The sequence below is a fragment of the Seriola lalandi genome, unplaced genomic scaffold (assembly GCF_002814215.2).
Source record: "Seriola lalandi dorsalis isolate HSWRI2012SDOR001 ecotype SW California unplaced genomic scaffold, Sedor1 jcf7180002054656, whole genome shotgun sequence".
Lineage (NCBI taxonomy): Eukaryota > Metazoa > Chordata > Actinopteri > Carangiformes > Carangidae > Seriola > Seriola lalandi.
The window spans coordinates 281,870-295,163 of NW_019525209.1; the positions used below are offsets into that span (position 1 = coordinate 281,870).

The following is a 13,294-nucleotide window of genomic DNA, read 5'->3' on the forward strand; positions in this document are numbered from 1 at the left end:
CCCCCCCCCCCCCCCCCCCCCCCCGCTCTATTTTTACCTCTCCGTATCAGTCTTGGCATTAACTCAGGCTACATTTAGCCCAGTCTGCAGTCATACCTGAGCTTTAGCAGTCTGTCAAACTGTGCTGGGCTCAACAGTAGCTACTACTAAACTTATACATCTTCTCATCAAGTACTTCAACAGAAAAGAAAAAAATCCTTACAGGCTGCATAATAAGGTTTTCTTTTAAATGGATGTTATGTGATTAGGAGCAGCGGGTCTAAACATGAGATATAACTTTTAATGAATTAGTCATAAGCTAAAATCCATAGGAGAGCACAGTTATTATTTCATTTTAATTGTCATGGTCGGTTCATGATATGTCTCAGCCCTTAAAAGTAGATGATTTATTTATTAATTTATTACTGAGCGTGCAGTAATGCAGAGGAGACAGAGCGCTTGAAGGAGAGATTCTACGCTTACAGATCTATGAAGCCTTGTAGACTAGAGTCCAGATGATGCTGACGTTTGTGAAGGAAACCGTCAACGGCCCAGGTCGCTGCTACAAAAAACCTGGGGCCTGGGAATATTGTTGAATGGAGCTGCAGTGGCCACCAGTAGATGACTGGTCATACTGGTCAGTTTTCATAGGTTGGAATTTATTCAAAATCATACATATACATTTTAACTTGCTAAAATAGACAAACATGTACTGAAGCAATCTAAACTCTCTGTTAACAGTATAAAGTGGAGGATGAAACTTACATCTAAAGGTACCTGCTTTGTTTCAAGCTTGTGATGTGAATAATTGTATCAGAATAGGTCGTCACTTTTTCAACTGATGTGTACCTAGTTATGGAAAATTGTCGGGCAGTGTGTTTGGATCTGGCCGGGTTGACCGCTATATCAACATTTTGTCTCTTTTCTTTTTTTCTTCTTTTGCAGATATTGATGCCACGTTCCTTCCATTCCTGTCTTCTGACAAGGCTGAATTCCAGACTGGTTCTGCAGGCTGTAATCCAAAGGGATCGCTCTATCTCCACTGTATTTCTCCCGCCACCTCCTCTGCCCCCCCCCCCGTCTTTTCATCTCTCACTTGGCCCTCATTCCTCCTGTCTCTTGGAGAGGTGGAAGGAATGTGTCAGGCCCTTTGCCCTTTCATGCGCTTGTTTTCGGTGCAAATTACCGGGAAATGCAAGCTTTCCGTGAGAAGGGATTCGATTGCCTGAGGAGAGCTGAGTTAAGCGGACCTCTGTGCAGGCCGACAACGAACTTATATTCACAAAATGTGCAGAAAAGAGAGAGGTTATATGCAGTGGCACCAGGAAGCCGTCCGATATACTGTACAGTACAGTAATCAAAGTTGGGTTTAGTGTATTACCACCTACACAGCTCTTCAGTCAGCTTTCCTGTGTGTTTCCTGCATTTAGTGATTTCTACAAAAGGACCACCAGGTCCAGCGGTCCACCTAGAGTGGTTCAGTGTTAAGTCTTGAATCTGACACGTGATCTTGCTCATTGCCATAAAGACGAGCTTTACACACATTCCCTTTATTTCACTTTGCGAAAGTTGGTGCAGCAAATGAACTGGTTCAGGTCTCACTGGGTGGGTGAATGTCACCTACATGATATCAGGTGGTCATAAATGGAGGGAGGGTTGCTCTTTGATCATACGATGATACCTCAGCTGGTTCACGTTAGACAATGAAGACCATGGATTGGGGCTAAAAGCTCTGGAAAAACCTAAAAAAAATTTGTAGTAATTTTGTAACGCACAATGTTCCTATGGTCAAGAATGAATCAACTTTTATCCCCAAACATAGTTTTGTCCAGGTGTAGTTTTGACTTCAGCTGGTGCAGTGTTTGCATGAAATTCTGCTAATTCTGCTTTCACTTTGTCATCATGGGGTATTGACTGTAGATTGATGAGGGAAAATAAAATTATAAAAATTTTAGCATAAGGCTGCAACATAAGAAAACGAATGCACTGTATAATACATAAATAGTGTTTTGTAGGAATGAAATAATAATACGTGAATTAACACCAAAATCTGCTCAAATTAGAATCCGACTAATTGAGTGGACTGGGCTTTTACTGAGGAAGAGCTCGCTTAAAAATACATGGTCATTTTTCATTTGAATAAGTAATTTAGTGCAGTCCCTGTAAAACTTATCCCTGAAAGAATTATTGAAATTCCTGGCAGTAAATTTCGTGGAAGCGTATTAGTTCAAGATCTAGAGATGATTCCTTTCTAATTCATATCAACAGAGCTATAATACATGAGAAATGAGGCTGTTTAAGAGCAATAAATAAACTTAAAATCTCATTGGACACACTCCCCTTGTCTATATATAACTAAGTGAAACCAGGAGTCAGGCATTAAGAAAACCCAGTGAAAGTAATGTTCTTTGTTTTGATTACTGTATTTATTGCCTGGGTTGTAATGTATATTTCATGATAAACGAACTGTTTGACTCTCTTATCTTTAGCCTTTATTCCTTTGTTTACCCACGTTCATGTTCCACATGCTTGTATTCATCTTAAAAATAGTTTCTTTTATTGATATTTTTTAAATTTAATTTGAGGGACAAATTCGCTTCTTGGCTAACTCTGGCAAATTTTCAGGGATATTCATCATTGTGCGCTGTCCCTGTACAAAGTATTTGAATTTGAAGTACATTTTCATATCTGAGGAATTTGCTTTGGTGTTTTGGTGTATAACAATAAACATAGAAGAAATATAAAAAAAGATCAAGCAAAAGCAAGCGCTGCAGGTCAGATAACATAAATATAAATAGAAAAAATTGCAATAAAAAATTTGTAATAAAAATGTGAAAAAGTATAAATATAATACAAATATGTACAATATAAGTAAGTGTTGAGAAGACTAGCATCAAGAAAAGTTTGAGTGACTGAGTGAGTCTGAAAAACAGTGTGTTTGCTGTTTGTTTAAGCCACATACTGTAACTGAAACCTGTCTGAAATTATTTAATAGGAAATCCAATTAAAACAGACTTCAATTTAGGAAAGAATCAGAGCTAAGGAAAACCCCTCTGGCACAAATTAATCTGAATTGTTTTGATGGAAATCTTCAATCAGGCATAGTCATGCTTATCGTTATCCTACGCTAGCATTGCTGTGATATGCTACACGAAAATGCTGACAGTTAGCCAGCTAGCGATAGCAACATTTGCTCAACACAGTTACAATATGGGGAAGAGCAAGCTAGCTAACGTTATCATGTGTACTGTACCACTCGCTAATGAAATCAAACATGTAAGGGTTAGGGTTATTATGTAGCCATGAAGTTACTTACACATGGAGGAGTCAAGGAAGTCTGAGTCTCAGGAAAGCCAGACCAGTAGTGGCTCCAAGGTGGGACTGGGACACAAATCCAGCCTTGGATTTATCAACTAGGACCACAGTCACAGGAATGACAGTGACAGAGACGGTATAGACACGAAGGAGCTAGTAAAAACACTGACGGAGTTGGTGAAGACAATGACGGAACTGCTAGAAAACTTTACAGATGTTTTGACGGTTCACCGGCTGGCCGGGAGTTGAACCAGTAGTCTCCAGTGTTCTGGTCTCATCGTAAACCGTGGTTCATCCCATGGAAGGAAATTCTGGATGGTGGCTTTCACCTGAACACCTCCTCCTATGGACCTCCTAACTGTGACTCAGTTATCTGCTAAAATAATTGTTCGCTCTCAATATTATTGTTTAAAATCTCACTTACAAAAACTGTAAAATAATAAGGATAATACATTGTTGCAGTCCTTGTTTCCTCCTTTGTCTTTCGTGAACACCAACATTCACACCAGTGTTTTCCAAACACATTTAAATACCTTGTGGACTGAACGCTCTTCATTGCCTGGTGTGAAGTTTTCACAGGACAGAAACTTTTTCCAATGTCATACGGCATTTTCACACATTTGAAGGTACTACTAATAATTAACAATGGCAAGTGTCCCGGTGTGTTTGTGTGGAAAATAGTCTATACATAGGGGGGCCAGAATGGATTTCAAATGTTTTAGGAGCTCACACATTCGTGTCCATTTCATTGTCTCAGCCTGAACAACACCAGCTGCTAAATAAGGCGCACTGAGGTGTCTGACCTGCACCTGGATGGCAGAAACACAGTCCAAATATGCACTTTCTCGCAAACTCCAAATTCCACTGGCTGTCTGTCTGTTAGGGCCCTAAACCGTTACATAATGCATATTCTACATATTCTACATGTCAGCCGCACGTTGCTGATGAAATCCCTCAATTTATGGAGTAGCTCGAGACGAGTCACCCATTGTGGAATGTCTGCTGAAACAGGCCCTTTCTTCTTCTTCGGTGTTTGACCTTTTAAAGTTTTTTTTGTTTTGTTTTCTTGTATCACTCCTCGGCAGTAACGTTACACATATTACAGGGGCCTATTTTAAGACATTCCACAATGACTCATCCTGCCTTTTTTTTTTTTTTAAACTTTCACTGCACCTCTTTCTTTACGTTTCCTCACGCATTGATAACCCGTCTTCCCACAGCTGCCTATCTACTGATTCATTTATCGCACATACTTCTCAGCATCATCAAAGTGACATCATTGTCCTCTCCTTCACAGCATTTAAGAAACCTCGAAACTCTGGGAATCCATATTGCCAGGGGCCAACATCCTCTGGAAAAACATCTGGGAGAAACTCAACAATAAACCGGTGATTTACACCAATTAGATAATCCCAACAGGACAAATTCTGGGTCAAGCGCCCGCCTGCCCTCCTACGCTCCCTGTCAGGCTCAGGTGAGTGGGATAGTCTGTTGGCAAGTAACGGGTTAGTGTCTGTCTCCCCCCTACACCTCGTCTCATCCCTTCACCCCCCCCCCCCTTAATCTCCGAGGGCTATATATTGGAGGTCGTGACTCGTCTGCATCTTCAGCATCACTCGCACCCGCAGATACTCGCAGACATACAAACACAAACGTGTCTGGTTCATTTTTGAGCAACGGCGGCACCGACGAAGAGCAGACTCTAGCGATGAGGTCCCTACTGAAGCTGGCTGTGATTCTGTTTTGTGTCCAGAGGGGAGAAGGCCACTGGCTGAGATCACTGATCGGTAAGTGAAGGTTGTGACCTATGACCTTTTGTTTAAAATCCAATTTTTTTCTTGTATTGAGACTAATGTGTTAAATATTGTGTCCAGTCTTGGATGTTTATTACTTTAAACTTTGATTTTCTGCCTCTCAGAAGTTATACATTTTTAGTTATACATTTTTAGTTATTGAAATTAGTTGCCCTTTGCTGTCAGTTAAGAGTATTTTTTTTTATTGTTTTTGTACATCAGATATATGCATAACTCTTTCTGCCTTTTCTAGATCAGAAACGAGAAACAGCATCTCCACACACGTCTCCAAATGAGGACAAAAGAAGCAGATATCCAGCTGATGAGGACAGCCAAACAGAAGCTTCTGGAGTCGGGCCATCACCCCATCCCAGCATCCCGATCCCAGTCCGGTCACGCCGCTCGACGACTGAGTCCCCATGCGGCCTGCGCTCCATCCTGCTGCAGGTTCGAGACCTGGGGCTGGGCTACGACTCGGACGAGACTGTCCTCTTCAAGTACTGCGGCGGGAAGTGTCCCCGGGTTCTGTCCAACCACGACCTCACCCTCACTAACCTGCTGGTCAGTGGGGTGCTCCCACACCCAGCGCCTGGGGAGCTGTGGCACAACGCGCCCTGCTGCAGGCCCACCCACCACGAGGACATGGCCTTCCTCGATAACTCGCACCGCTGGCACAAGGTGGAGAAGCTGTCGGCAGCGGGCTGCAGCTGTGTGGGCTAGATGGCTGAGCGTAGATGGGTGAAGGGGGCAGTTGAGAGGGAAGAGGGCTGCATGTGCATGGGTGAAGGGGGAGGTAATAAGGTGCGGGCGGAGTATAGTTTGCTGGCAGGTTCTCTCGTAATGTCTGTAAATGAAGAGTTTATAAGTCCGACATGACATACCACTGAGGAAGCTGAAACCTTTTCTTATGAAGTTATCTATGTCAAAATCAGTGAGTAAGAACTTCTCTGTCACTTTTGGGTGAAAACCTCATCAATCCAGTTTTGTTGGTGATCTCATGGGCCTCAACAGGATTACAATTTTATTACTTGTGGCTCATGCAAGCTTTAAAAAACTATTCTGATAGCAGTCAAGCTAAAGACAAAAAAAAAATCTGGCTGCTTTTCTTACTTCATGAACAGTCAGCATTCTAGTGAAGGGGTTTTCATCTGAATATACAGAATCAGAAATGTGCTCTTTAGATGTAAATACTTTTTTTTTTTTTATAAATGAAAGCATTGCCTACGTCAGCTGAACTAACTTTCTGACAAAGTGGTGTAAAAAAGGGCAGAACAGAGACATGATTCAACTAAAAAAACAACTACTTGACTATTTTTTGTAAATAAGCTGACATGTATTTATTTAAAAATCTTCAGTGCAATTTTTGGGGGTTAACAATAAAACATATATGTACGAAGCTGCGTAGATACACCACGCAAGCCGAGTGAAGCTCTTTACAATTCAGACTTCTTCGTCAAAAGGTCCATCCAGTTTAAAAAAAAAAGGTATTTATGTAAGATAAGTTATTTATTTATTTGATGTCATTGTTTTGTCATGCAGATTAATTTATTTTGTAATGTGCTCATCTCTGTGTTCATTGTGTGTACAGTTCCTAATAAAGATAAACTTGTACAGAAATAATCACTGTTTGTGGGAATTTCATTGGTGTAGAAATTGAAATGACACAATTTAGTGTAATTTACACAACAAAGTGTTTATTCAAGGTTTTGTATAAAAATATATCAATGTTTCGCACACGTACAAAAGTCACAGATCCTTTAGCTAACTCTTAAGATTCACTCATGAACTGAAATTAAAAAAAAAAAAATTAGATTCACATCCAGAAACATATTCTCTGCAGGTCTGTGAGCCAAAGTTCAGCATCAGCCTTTTAATCTTAATATTATTTGTGCCAGCATTTGCTTCATAAAAACTAGATTTGAAACTAAATTTCATGCCACCATAAGGTTTATCAGGTTTTAAAGTTTTGATGTTTACAGACTGTTTGTTGCTGGAATAAGAGAAAACAGTCCTCTCAGTGTGTAGACGCTGTCTGCTTTTGACTGCTTTCACTCTCTCTATGTGGCCATCGCGTCCTCCTCTGTCTCCTCTGGCTCCGCCCCCCACACCTGGACACGCCCCTCCATGGCAGTGAGGAGGCAGGTCTCTGTCGGGTGGAAGGACAGCGACTGGACAACAGCTTTTCCCACTGGCAGCTTCAAGGACAAAGACCCCTGGAAGTCACCGGAACATTAGAGTTGAACAGTATGATTTCAGTTTGCTTTCTGTTACTGCTCTTTATATAACGTTCGACCATATTTGGATCACATTTAGTGGATAGATAGCTCTTAGTAAAAAGATTATGCATTCATGAGTCGGTGATAAACTTCCTGGACGTCCAAGTGCATTATCACATTCACATGCTATTCTATCATAAAATCAAACACAGGTCATACAAAGGTGACAGGCTGCTCTTCAGCTGGAAAAAGTACTGTTGGTTTGTACTGACTGCTCCCCCCTTTCGCCTGTAAATCTGTCTTACCTGCATTCTATGAAACTATTACACCTGTTATGTTAATTACACTTTGGAAACACATTTAACTGCATGCTTACCTCCACCAGGTCCCAGCAGTAGACGTGTCCGTCCTCTGAGCAGCTCAGGACATGCGTGTCTTTACTGGACAGACAGCAGTCCAGCTTGTAGCCCTTCATCTTATGTCCTGTATACCTGAGTAAAACAAACAAAGCAGAGCATGAGGACAAAATAACAGACATTTACAATCAATAAATACTACCTTTATGAATGGTGTAATTTTCACTGTAACTTTTGATTGCAGCTGGGTCAGTGGTGTTGACTCAGATCTGAGGTGTTTTAGTTGGTGGTGCTGAAGTCAGTCTGTCATAAGCTTTTGCTAAACAGTGAGCTGAGCTGGTTTACAGAGATAAATATGGAACAAGCTGCCACATTGGTGTTCAAATTTTGCAATTTTAAATGAGCACTCACTCTCCTAGCATCTCCCCTGTGCTCTTATCCAGGAGTCGGACTGTTGAATCCAAACTGGAGCTCAGAGTGCACTGACTGTCTTGACTGAAACACACACAGGTGATGGGACCTGCAACACACACAAGTTAAAGGGAAATGCTTTTAACCATCTCAAAGTCTGTAATTGTTTTTACTTTGTGATATATCAACATTTCAGGGTTATTGGTGTTGGTGTATTTCGATGGTAATAAAAAGAAGTTGATAAAAGTCAATTCAAGAGCAGACAAAGTAACTTTCAGTCCTTTATATCGGTAAACATTGTTATTGTGTTCAGTAGAAGGAGGATTGATAATTAATAGTCAAATGGTATGATAGTAATAGTAGTAATAGTTGAAGAGATCTTATGAAAACATTTACTGACTGCTGATGAAGTCCACATGCAGCTGTCCCATCCGCAGGTCATAGCGCCTCACTCTGCCGTCCACAGATCTAAACAGAGAATATTGTGTGTCAGTACAAAATTAAAATGAAGTCTAAGTCTAAAATTTGAACTGAATTTCAAAGTCTAAGAACCTGAATTTGACGGAATGAGCAGGAGACAAGCAGTTTGTGAATTCATGATGAATTCATCCTAAAGTCAGGAAAAAACATGTCAACTTGTCTCACCCTGTAAGCAGCTCATGTTGTACCACCTTCAGGCTGCTGATGCCGTCCCGAGCCTCGTCTAGAACCTGGATGGGCTCGAATCTTCTGGATCTGGTGTCCCAGCACCTGACGGTCCCATCTATGGACCCTGAATGAGGCAAGAACACGATTATATATAATATATACACATTTTACTGAGGAAATATTAATGCAATTAGAATCAGTTAATGATCAGTATTAGTGCTGATGAGCTGGTCATAATTTAACATTAATACAGACGCACAAACTCAGAAAGACATTCAATGTTCATGTGGTAAGATATTTCACACGAAACACAATGCATACTGAATCATGTATTTACATACATTTTACTTGAGTGAGAACTCACCAGACAAGATAACAGTTGCCTCCTCATTGAACTGGACACAGTTGACTTTCTGTGAACAGAACATTTGAGTTAAGAATAAAAAAACAAACAAAAATAAAGTATGGAGACACAAAAGAACAAGCGACATAAAACTATGTAGTTGCAACAGATAAACCTGAAGAAGTTTTTAAATGAGATGGAAATGACAGAAATAGGGTAACACAAGAGTTATAAACAGCAGAACTGACCCCAGCATGACCTCTGAGTTTGCGTGTGACCTGGCCTGTAGCGACGTCCCACAGGATCACTGTCTTGTCAGAGCTGCAGGTGCAAAGCTGGCTGTTGTCAAAGGAACTGTGGATGCAGCCAATGAGGAAAAACAAACACTGTTATCTCGTCCAGGGGCCCCAGAGTTGTGTTAATGAGGTATTGTATAGTTCAGTATCTACAGTTTAAACCCATCTACAAAGAGCTGGACAAAATAAACAGTGGAAACAACATTAAGGACCTAATCTATCCATGTATCTTTCTATTCAGCACAGTGTTTCAGCATTTCTTCTTTCTTCATGTGTTTACAGTTTACATTTATTCTGCCATTTTGGTGCCATATTACTGAAATAACTCTCCCGGCACACTGTGGAGGAGGCTGTGACAACTGTCTCACCCATCAGCATCCAGAACTTCATATCCATGGCCACTGTATGTCTTCAGCAGGGTCCCTCTGCTCACACTCCACAGCTTTAGGGATTTGTCACTGCCACAGGACAGCAGGTAGTTCCCATCAGCTGACCATGCAGGGAGACATGAGACAGAGGCAAGTGTAAGATAATGGCGTTTCGTGGATGACTCGTGACTCACATGGAGGTCTCACACCAAGGCTGGATTACTGGAAAAAGCAAGCAACTGCCCAGGCCCCCCAAGAGCACCAGGTTTAGTCTATCACTAATCAGTTAATCAATTAATCAAACCAGGGCTTGCATGCTTTTACCTTTAATTTACCATAACTAAACTAGACTGCTGTCAGACTGTAGTATACATTTTTTTTATAACTTGGATATAAGTTTAAACCATAGTTCTCATCACAAGTAAACAACTTGTGCCCATAGCTCAACAATCTCAACATTAAGACGATACACTTGTTGAGTCTTTCTTACCGTTAAAGCGAACTGCCCTGACAGCTCCTTGCTGACAGTCTATGGTCCTGAGCAGATGCTGAGGAAGCTGAGGAGCCTGAGGTCTGGGCTGAGGAAATGCCATGATATAACCTGAGTAAAAACAAAAACGTGACTCAAACATGTAAGCCAAATCCTTCCCGTTGTTACAGTTAATTGTGGTGCAGTTGCATGCTCTTTTTTTGCTTTTTCAAGCTGTAAATACACAAACTACAAGCTAGGTTTGTATTAGCCCACTTCTTCTACTTCTCATAAAAACATTTCATTAGCTTTCTTGAAGTAAATAAGTGGAAGTTAACAAGGAAATAATATAGTTATTTAAGTTTATGGGATATGTACATTTTGGTCAAGTTATTGGCTTCAACGGTAGCTTTTTTTAGACAGAACTAGCATGTTTTACTGAACAGCCGAACGTATAAAGTTGTAACAAACGTTATCTAGTTTAACGGTGCTACTTACTTATTTAACTTGCTTGAAACGAGTTAAATTTCAGGGGAATGTCATGTTGATATTCGTGGTACAACTAGTATAATAGAGTGTAAAGAATATTATAGTAATTAATCTAATAAATTTATCCCCAGTTTGAAACTATCAACACCGGCTTCCATTCATTTCGCCCATTATGTTTGCTAGTCCGCGCAATGCACACTGGGTTAAAATACTCCTGTCAAAATAAAAGTTCAAAAACCTTTTCCTGTTTCATCTTGGCTTGCGGACTACTGTATGCTTTTTTATTTTGAAATTTACCGGATATAACTACCCCCCTCGTCTCCATTTAGGAAGAGGCCCGTCAGCTGTCAGCTGTCTCTCGGACACCGGAGTTTAAAGTTCTTCATTATAATCCACAGCAGGAGGACATTGTAGCATATCATGTCCGCCAACAATATGGCAGATCCGAGGAGACAAAATAAAATATTACGGTGAGTATGTTATACAGTATATAGAGCGTTACTTTGTGGCATTAGCTAGCCAGAAAGCTTGGTTAACGGAAGCTTAGAGCTAGCTAACCACCAAACCTGATCATGGGTATAGCCTGAAAGGCTTAGCGGTTAGCTGATTCAGCTTTAGGATTTAACGTTATACACCATTGAAAAGACACTATATGGTGATAATTAGTTAACATGCAGTTGGCTGTCGGTGTATTTACTTGATCTGTACTGTTTTGGCGGATGGATAGTGTTTTAGCCTACTGCTGTTTGCCCTTGTCTCATTCACGACAGTCAGTTATCTTTGGGCTTCTATTCAATTGGTTATAGTCACTGATTTGTAGAGTTTTTTTGTGGGACAACTGTCTGAAACACGTTCCTTGAGGGCCACAATAATTAACTAGTGGTCTGGTATAGTTTGACCACTGCATTCAGTCTGCTGAGTCAGTAAAATTTTATGACCAAATCATATTCAACCTTAATGTATGTTTGACCCTGAGCTGTTTATCATGGTTTACCTCCAGTCAAGGGAAATCTTACTTGAGTATACACTGATATTTTAGACAAAAGTTTACTTTCCACTTTGTAGCAGGTTTGGTTAAGGCCCTTCCCTGTATTAACATGACACTTCCCCGTGCTCAAAGCCACGTCCATACAGAAATTGTCTTCCCAGTTTGGTGTTGAGGAACTTCAGTGGTCTACACCTTTGGGATGAACTGAAACGCTGACTGTGAGCCAGACCGTTTCGCTTAACATCAGTGGTCCACCTCATTAATGCTCTTGTGGCTAAATGTGAGCGCATCCCTGCAGTCAGGTTCAGAAATCTTGTAGAAAGGTTTCCCAGAAAAGCGGAAGCTGTCATAGCAGCAGATTAATGCCCGTGGCTTTTAAATGAGATGCTCAAGAATCGCATGTGGGCGTAATGAGATATTGTAATAGAAACACAGGGTGAGGTGTTTAACAGTCACAAGATCTCATATAAAAAAAATGAAATGCTTGTTACATTATGTGTTTTGTTAATATACATTTGTGGTGTTGTAGATATAAGCCCCCCAGCACAGAGACCAACCCCACACTGGAAGACCCCACGCCTGACTACATGAACCTGCTCGGCATGATCTTCAGCATGTGTGGACTGATGCTCAAGGTGACATAAGGACACACACACACACACACACACACACACACACACACACACACACACACACACACACACACAGGTACACGTACACATGCCCTCACACTGAGCCTCTGTGACTCCCTTGTCCCCTACCTTTGTGTATGTGTGTTTGTGTGTGTGTTTGTCTTTGTGTGTGTATGTCCACACTAAATGAGTGTTGCCCCTGAATAGTAGACCTTGGTCCAGCCCAATTGTTCCATTTAGAAGATTAAAGGTAAACTCACCTTTTTAGATGAAAAAATGAAGGGCAGCTTTTGACTTTCAGCACTAAGGGCACAATAAACAAAACAAAGGGGGGTCAGCAGCAGGGTAGCGTGGCCTCCCAGTCCAATACTACATCATTTGTTTAATTGACAATTTACTTGTTGTTGTTGTAACATGTTGTTTGTTTGTTTTTTTTATTGCATAAATGATTTCCTAAAACTATCTCTGAATTTGTTAGGCAAAGACTGGCAATCACTCTGCCAGATTTGGGGTTTTCTTGCTGCTCAGACACACACACTAATAAAAATGCACTGGATGTTTTACTGGGTGTGTATAAAATAATGGGAACACCAAAATAAACACTGTATGAATATCAGGTGCATACGAATGAGTTTCAGGGCCACCCTTTGCCTTCAGAGTAGCTTTTTCCATGGAGTGCTGTTACTATGTTTGGGAATCGTGTACACGTAATATCCCAAATTATGCATCTTTGTGTGCCAGTATACAAACACCAAATTGAAAGTAATCATACTTATCGATTCTTCTATCTCCTAAGTGTTCATCTATCTCCACTGATAATTCAGTTTGTCTCTCTGTCTCCAAAGAAATGTCCCGTAACTAGAAGAACATCTAATGTCCCGTTATATTAAGTTTGGTCCTTCTAGTCGGCCACAAGCCTGTGCAGCTAACGTGTGTTGTGTGCGTTTCAGTTGAAGTGGTGTGCCTGGATCGCCGTCTACTGCTCTTTCAT

At 40.9% G+C, this 13,294-nt stretch overlaps 3 protein-coding genes across 3 annotated transcripts in view; 2 read left to right on the forward strand and 1 right to left on the reverse strand.

Annotated features, from left to right (window-relative positions):
- Positions 1 to 4,937: 4,937 nt before the first annotated feature.
- LOC111665643 (persephin) lies at positions 4,938 to 6,706 on the forward strand. The gene is made up of 2 exons (XM_023420720.2): positions 4,938 to 5,081; positions 5,341 to 6,706. The coding sequence occupies exons 1-2, from the start codon at positions 5,003 to 5,005 to the stop codon at positions 5,805 to 5,807; spliced, it is 546 nt and encodes a 181-aa protein (XP_023276488.1). The 5' UTR covers positions 4,938 to 5,002; the 3' UTR covers positions 5,808 to 6,706.
- Positions 6,707 to 6,754: 48 nt separating this feature from the next.
- On the reverse strand, positions 6,755 to 10,858 carry wdr83 (WD repeat domain containing 83). Its single transcript, XM_023420718.2, has 10 exons — positions 10,693 to 10,858; positions 10,216 to 10,326; positions 9,726 to 9,846; positions 9,310 to 9,415; positions 9,083 to 9,131; positions 8,716 to 8,842; positions 8,471 to 8,538; positions 8,071 to 8,179; positions 7,680 to 7,794; positions 6,755 to 7,300 (listed from the first exon to the last, which is right to left on the reverse strand). Exons 2-10 carry the CDS (start codon positions 10,316 to 10,318, stop codon positions 7,145 to 7,147), a joined length of 954 nt encoding a protein of 317 aa, XP_023276486.1. The 5' UTR covers positions 10,319 to 10,326; positions 10,693 to 10,858; the 3' UTR covers positions 6,755 to 7,144.
- Positions 10,859 to 11,001: 143 nt separating this feature from the next.
- wdr83os (WD repeat domain 83 opposite strand) overlaps positions 11,002 to 13,294 on the forward strand; it is a 5,930-nt gene continuing 3,637 nt past the window's right edge. Inside the window, exons 1-2 of the mRNA XM_023420723.2 lie at positions 11,002 to 11,153; positions 12,201 to 12,306. Of these exons, the coding sequence (XP_023276491.1) occupies positions 11,104 to 11,153; positions 12,201 to 12,306 (156 nt within the window). The 5' untranslated portion in view covers positions 11,002 to 11,103. The remainder of the gene's footprint in view (positions 11,154 to 12,200; positions 12,307 to 13,294) is intronic.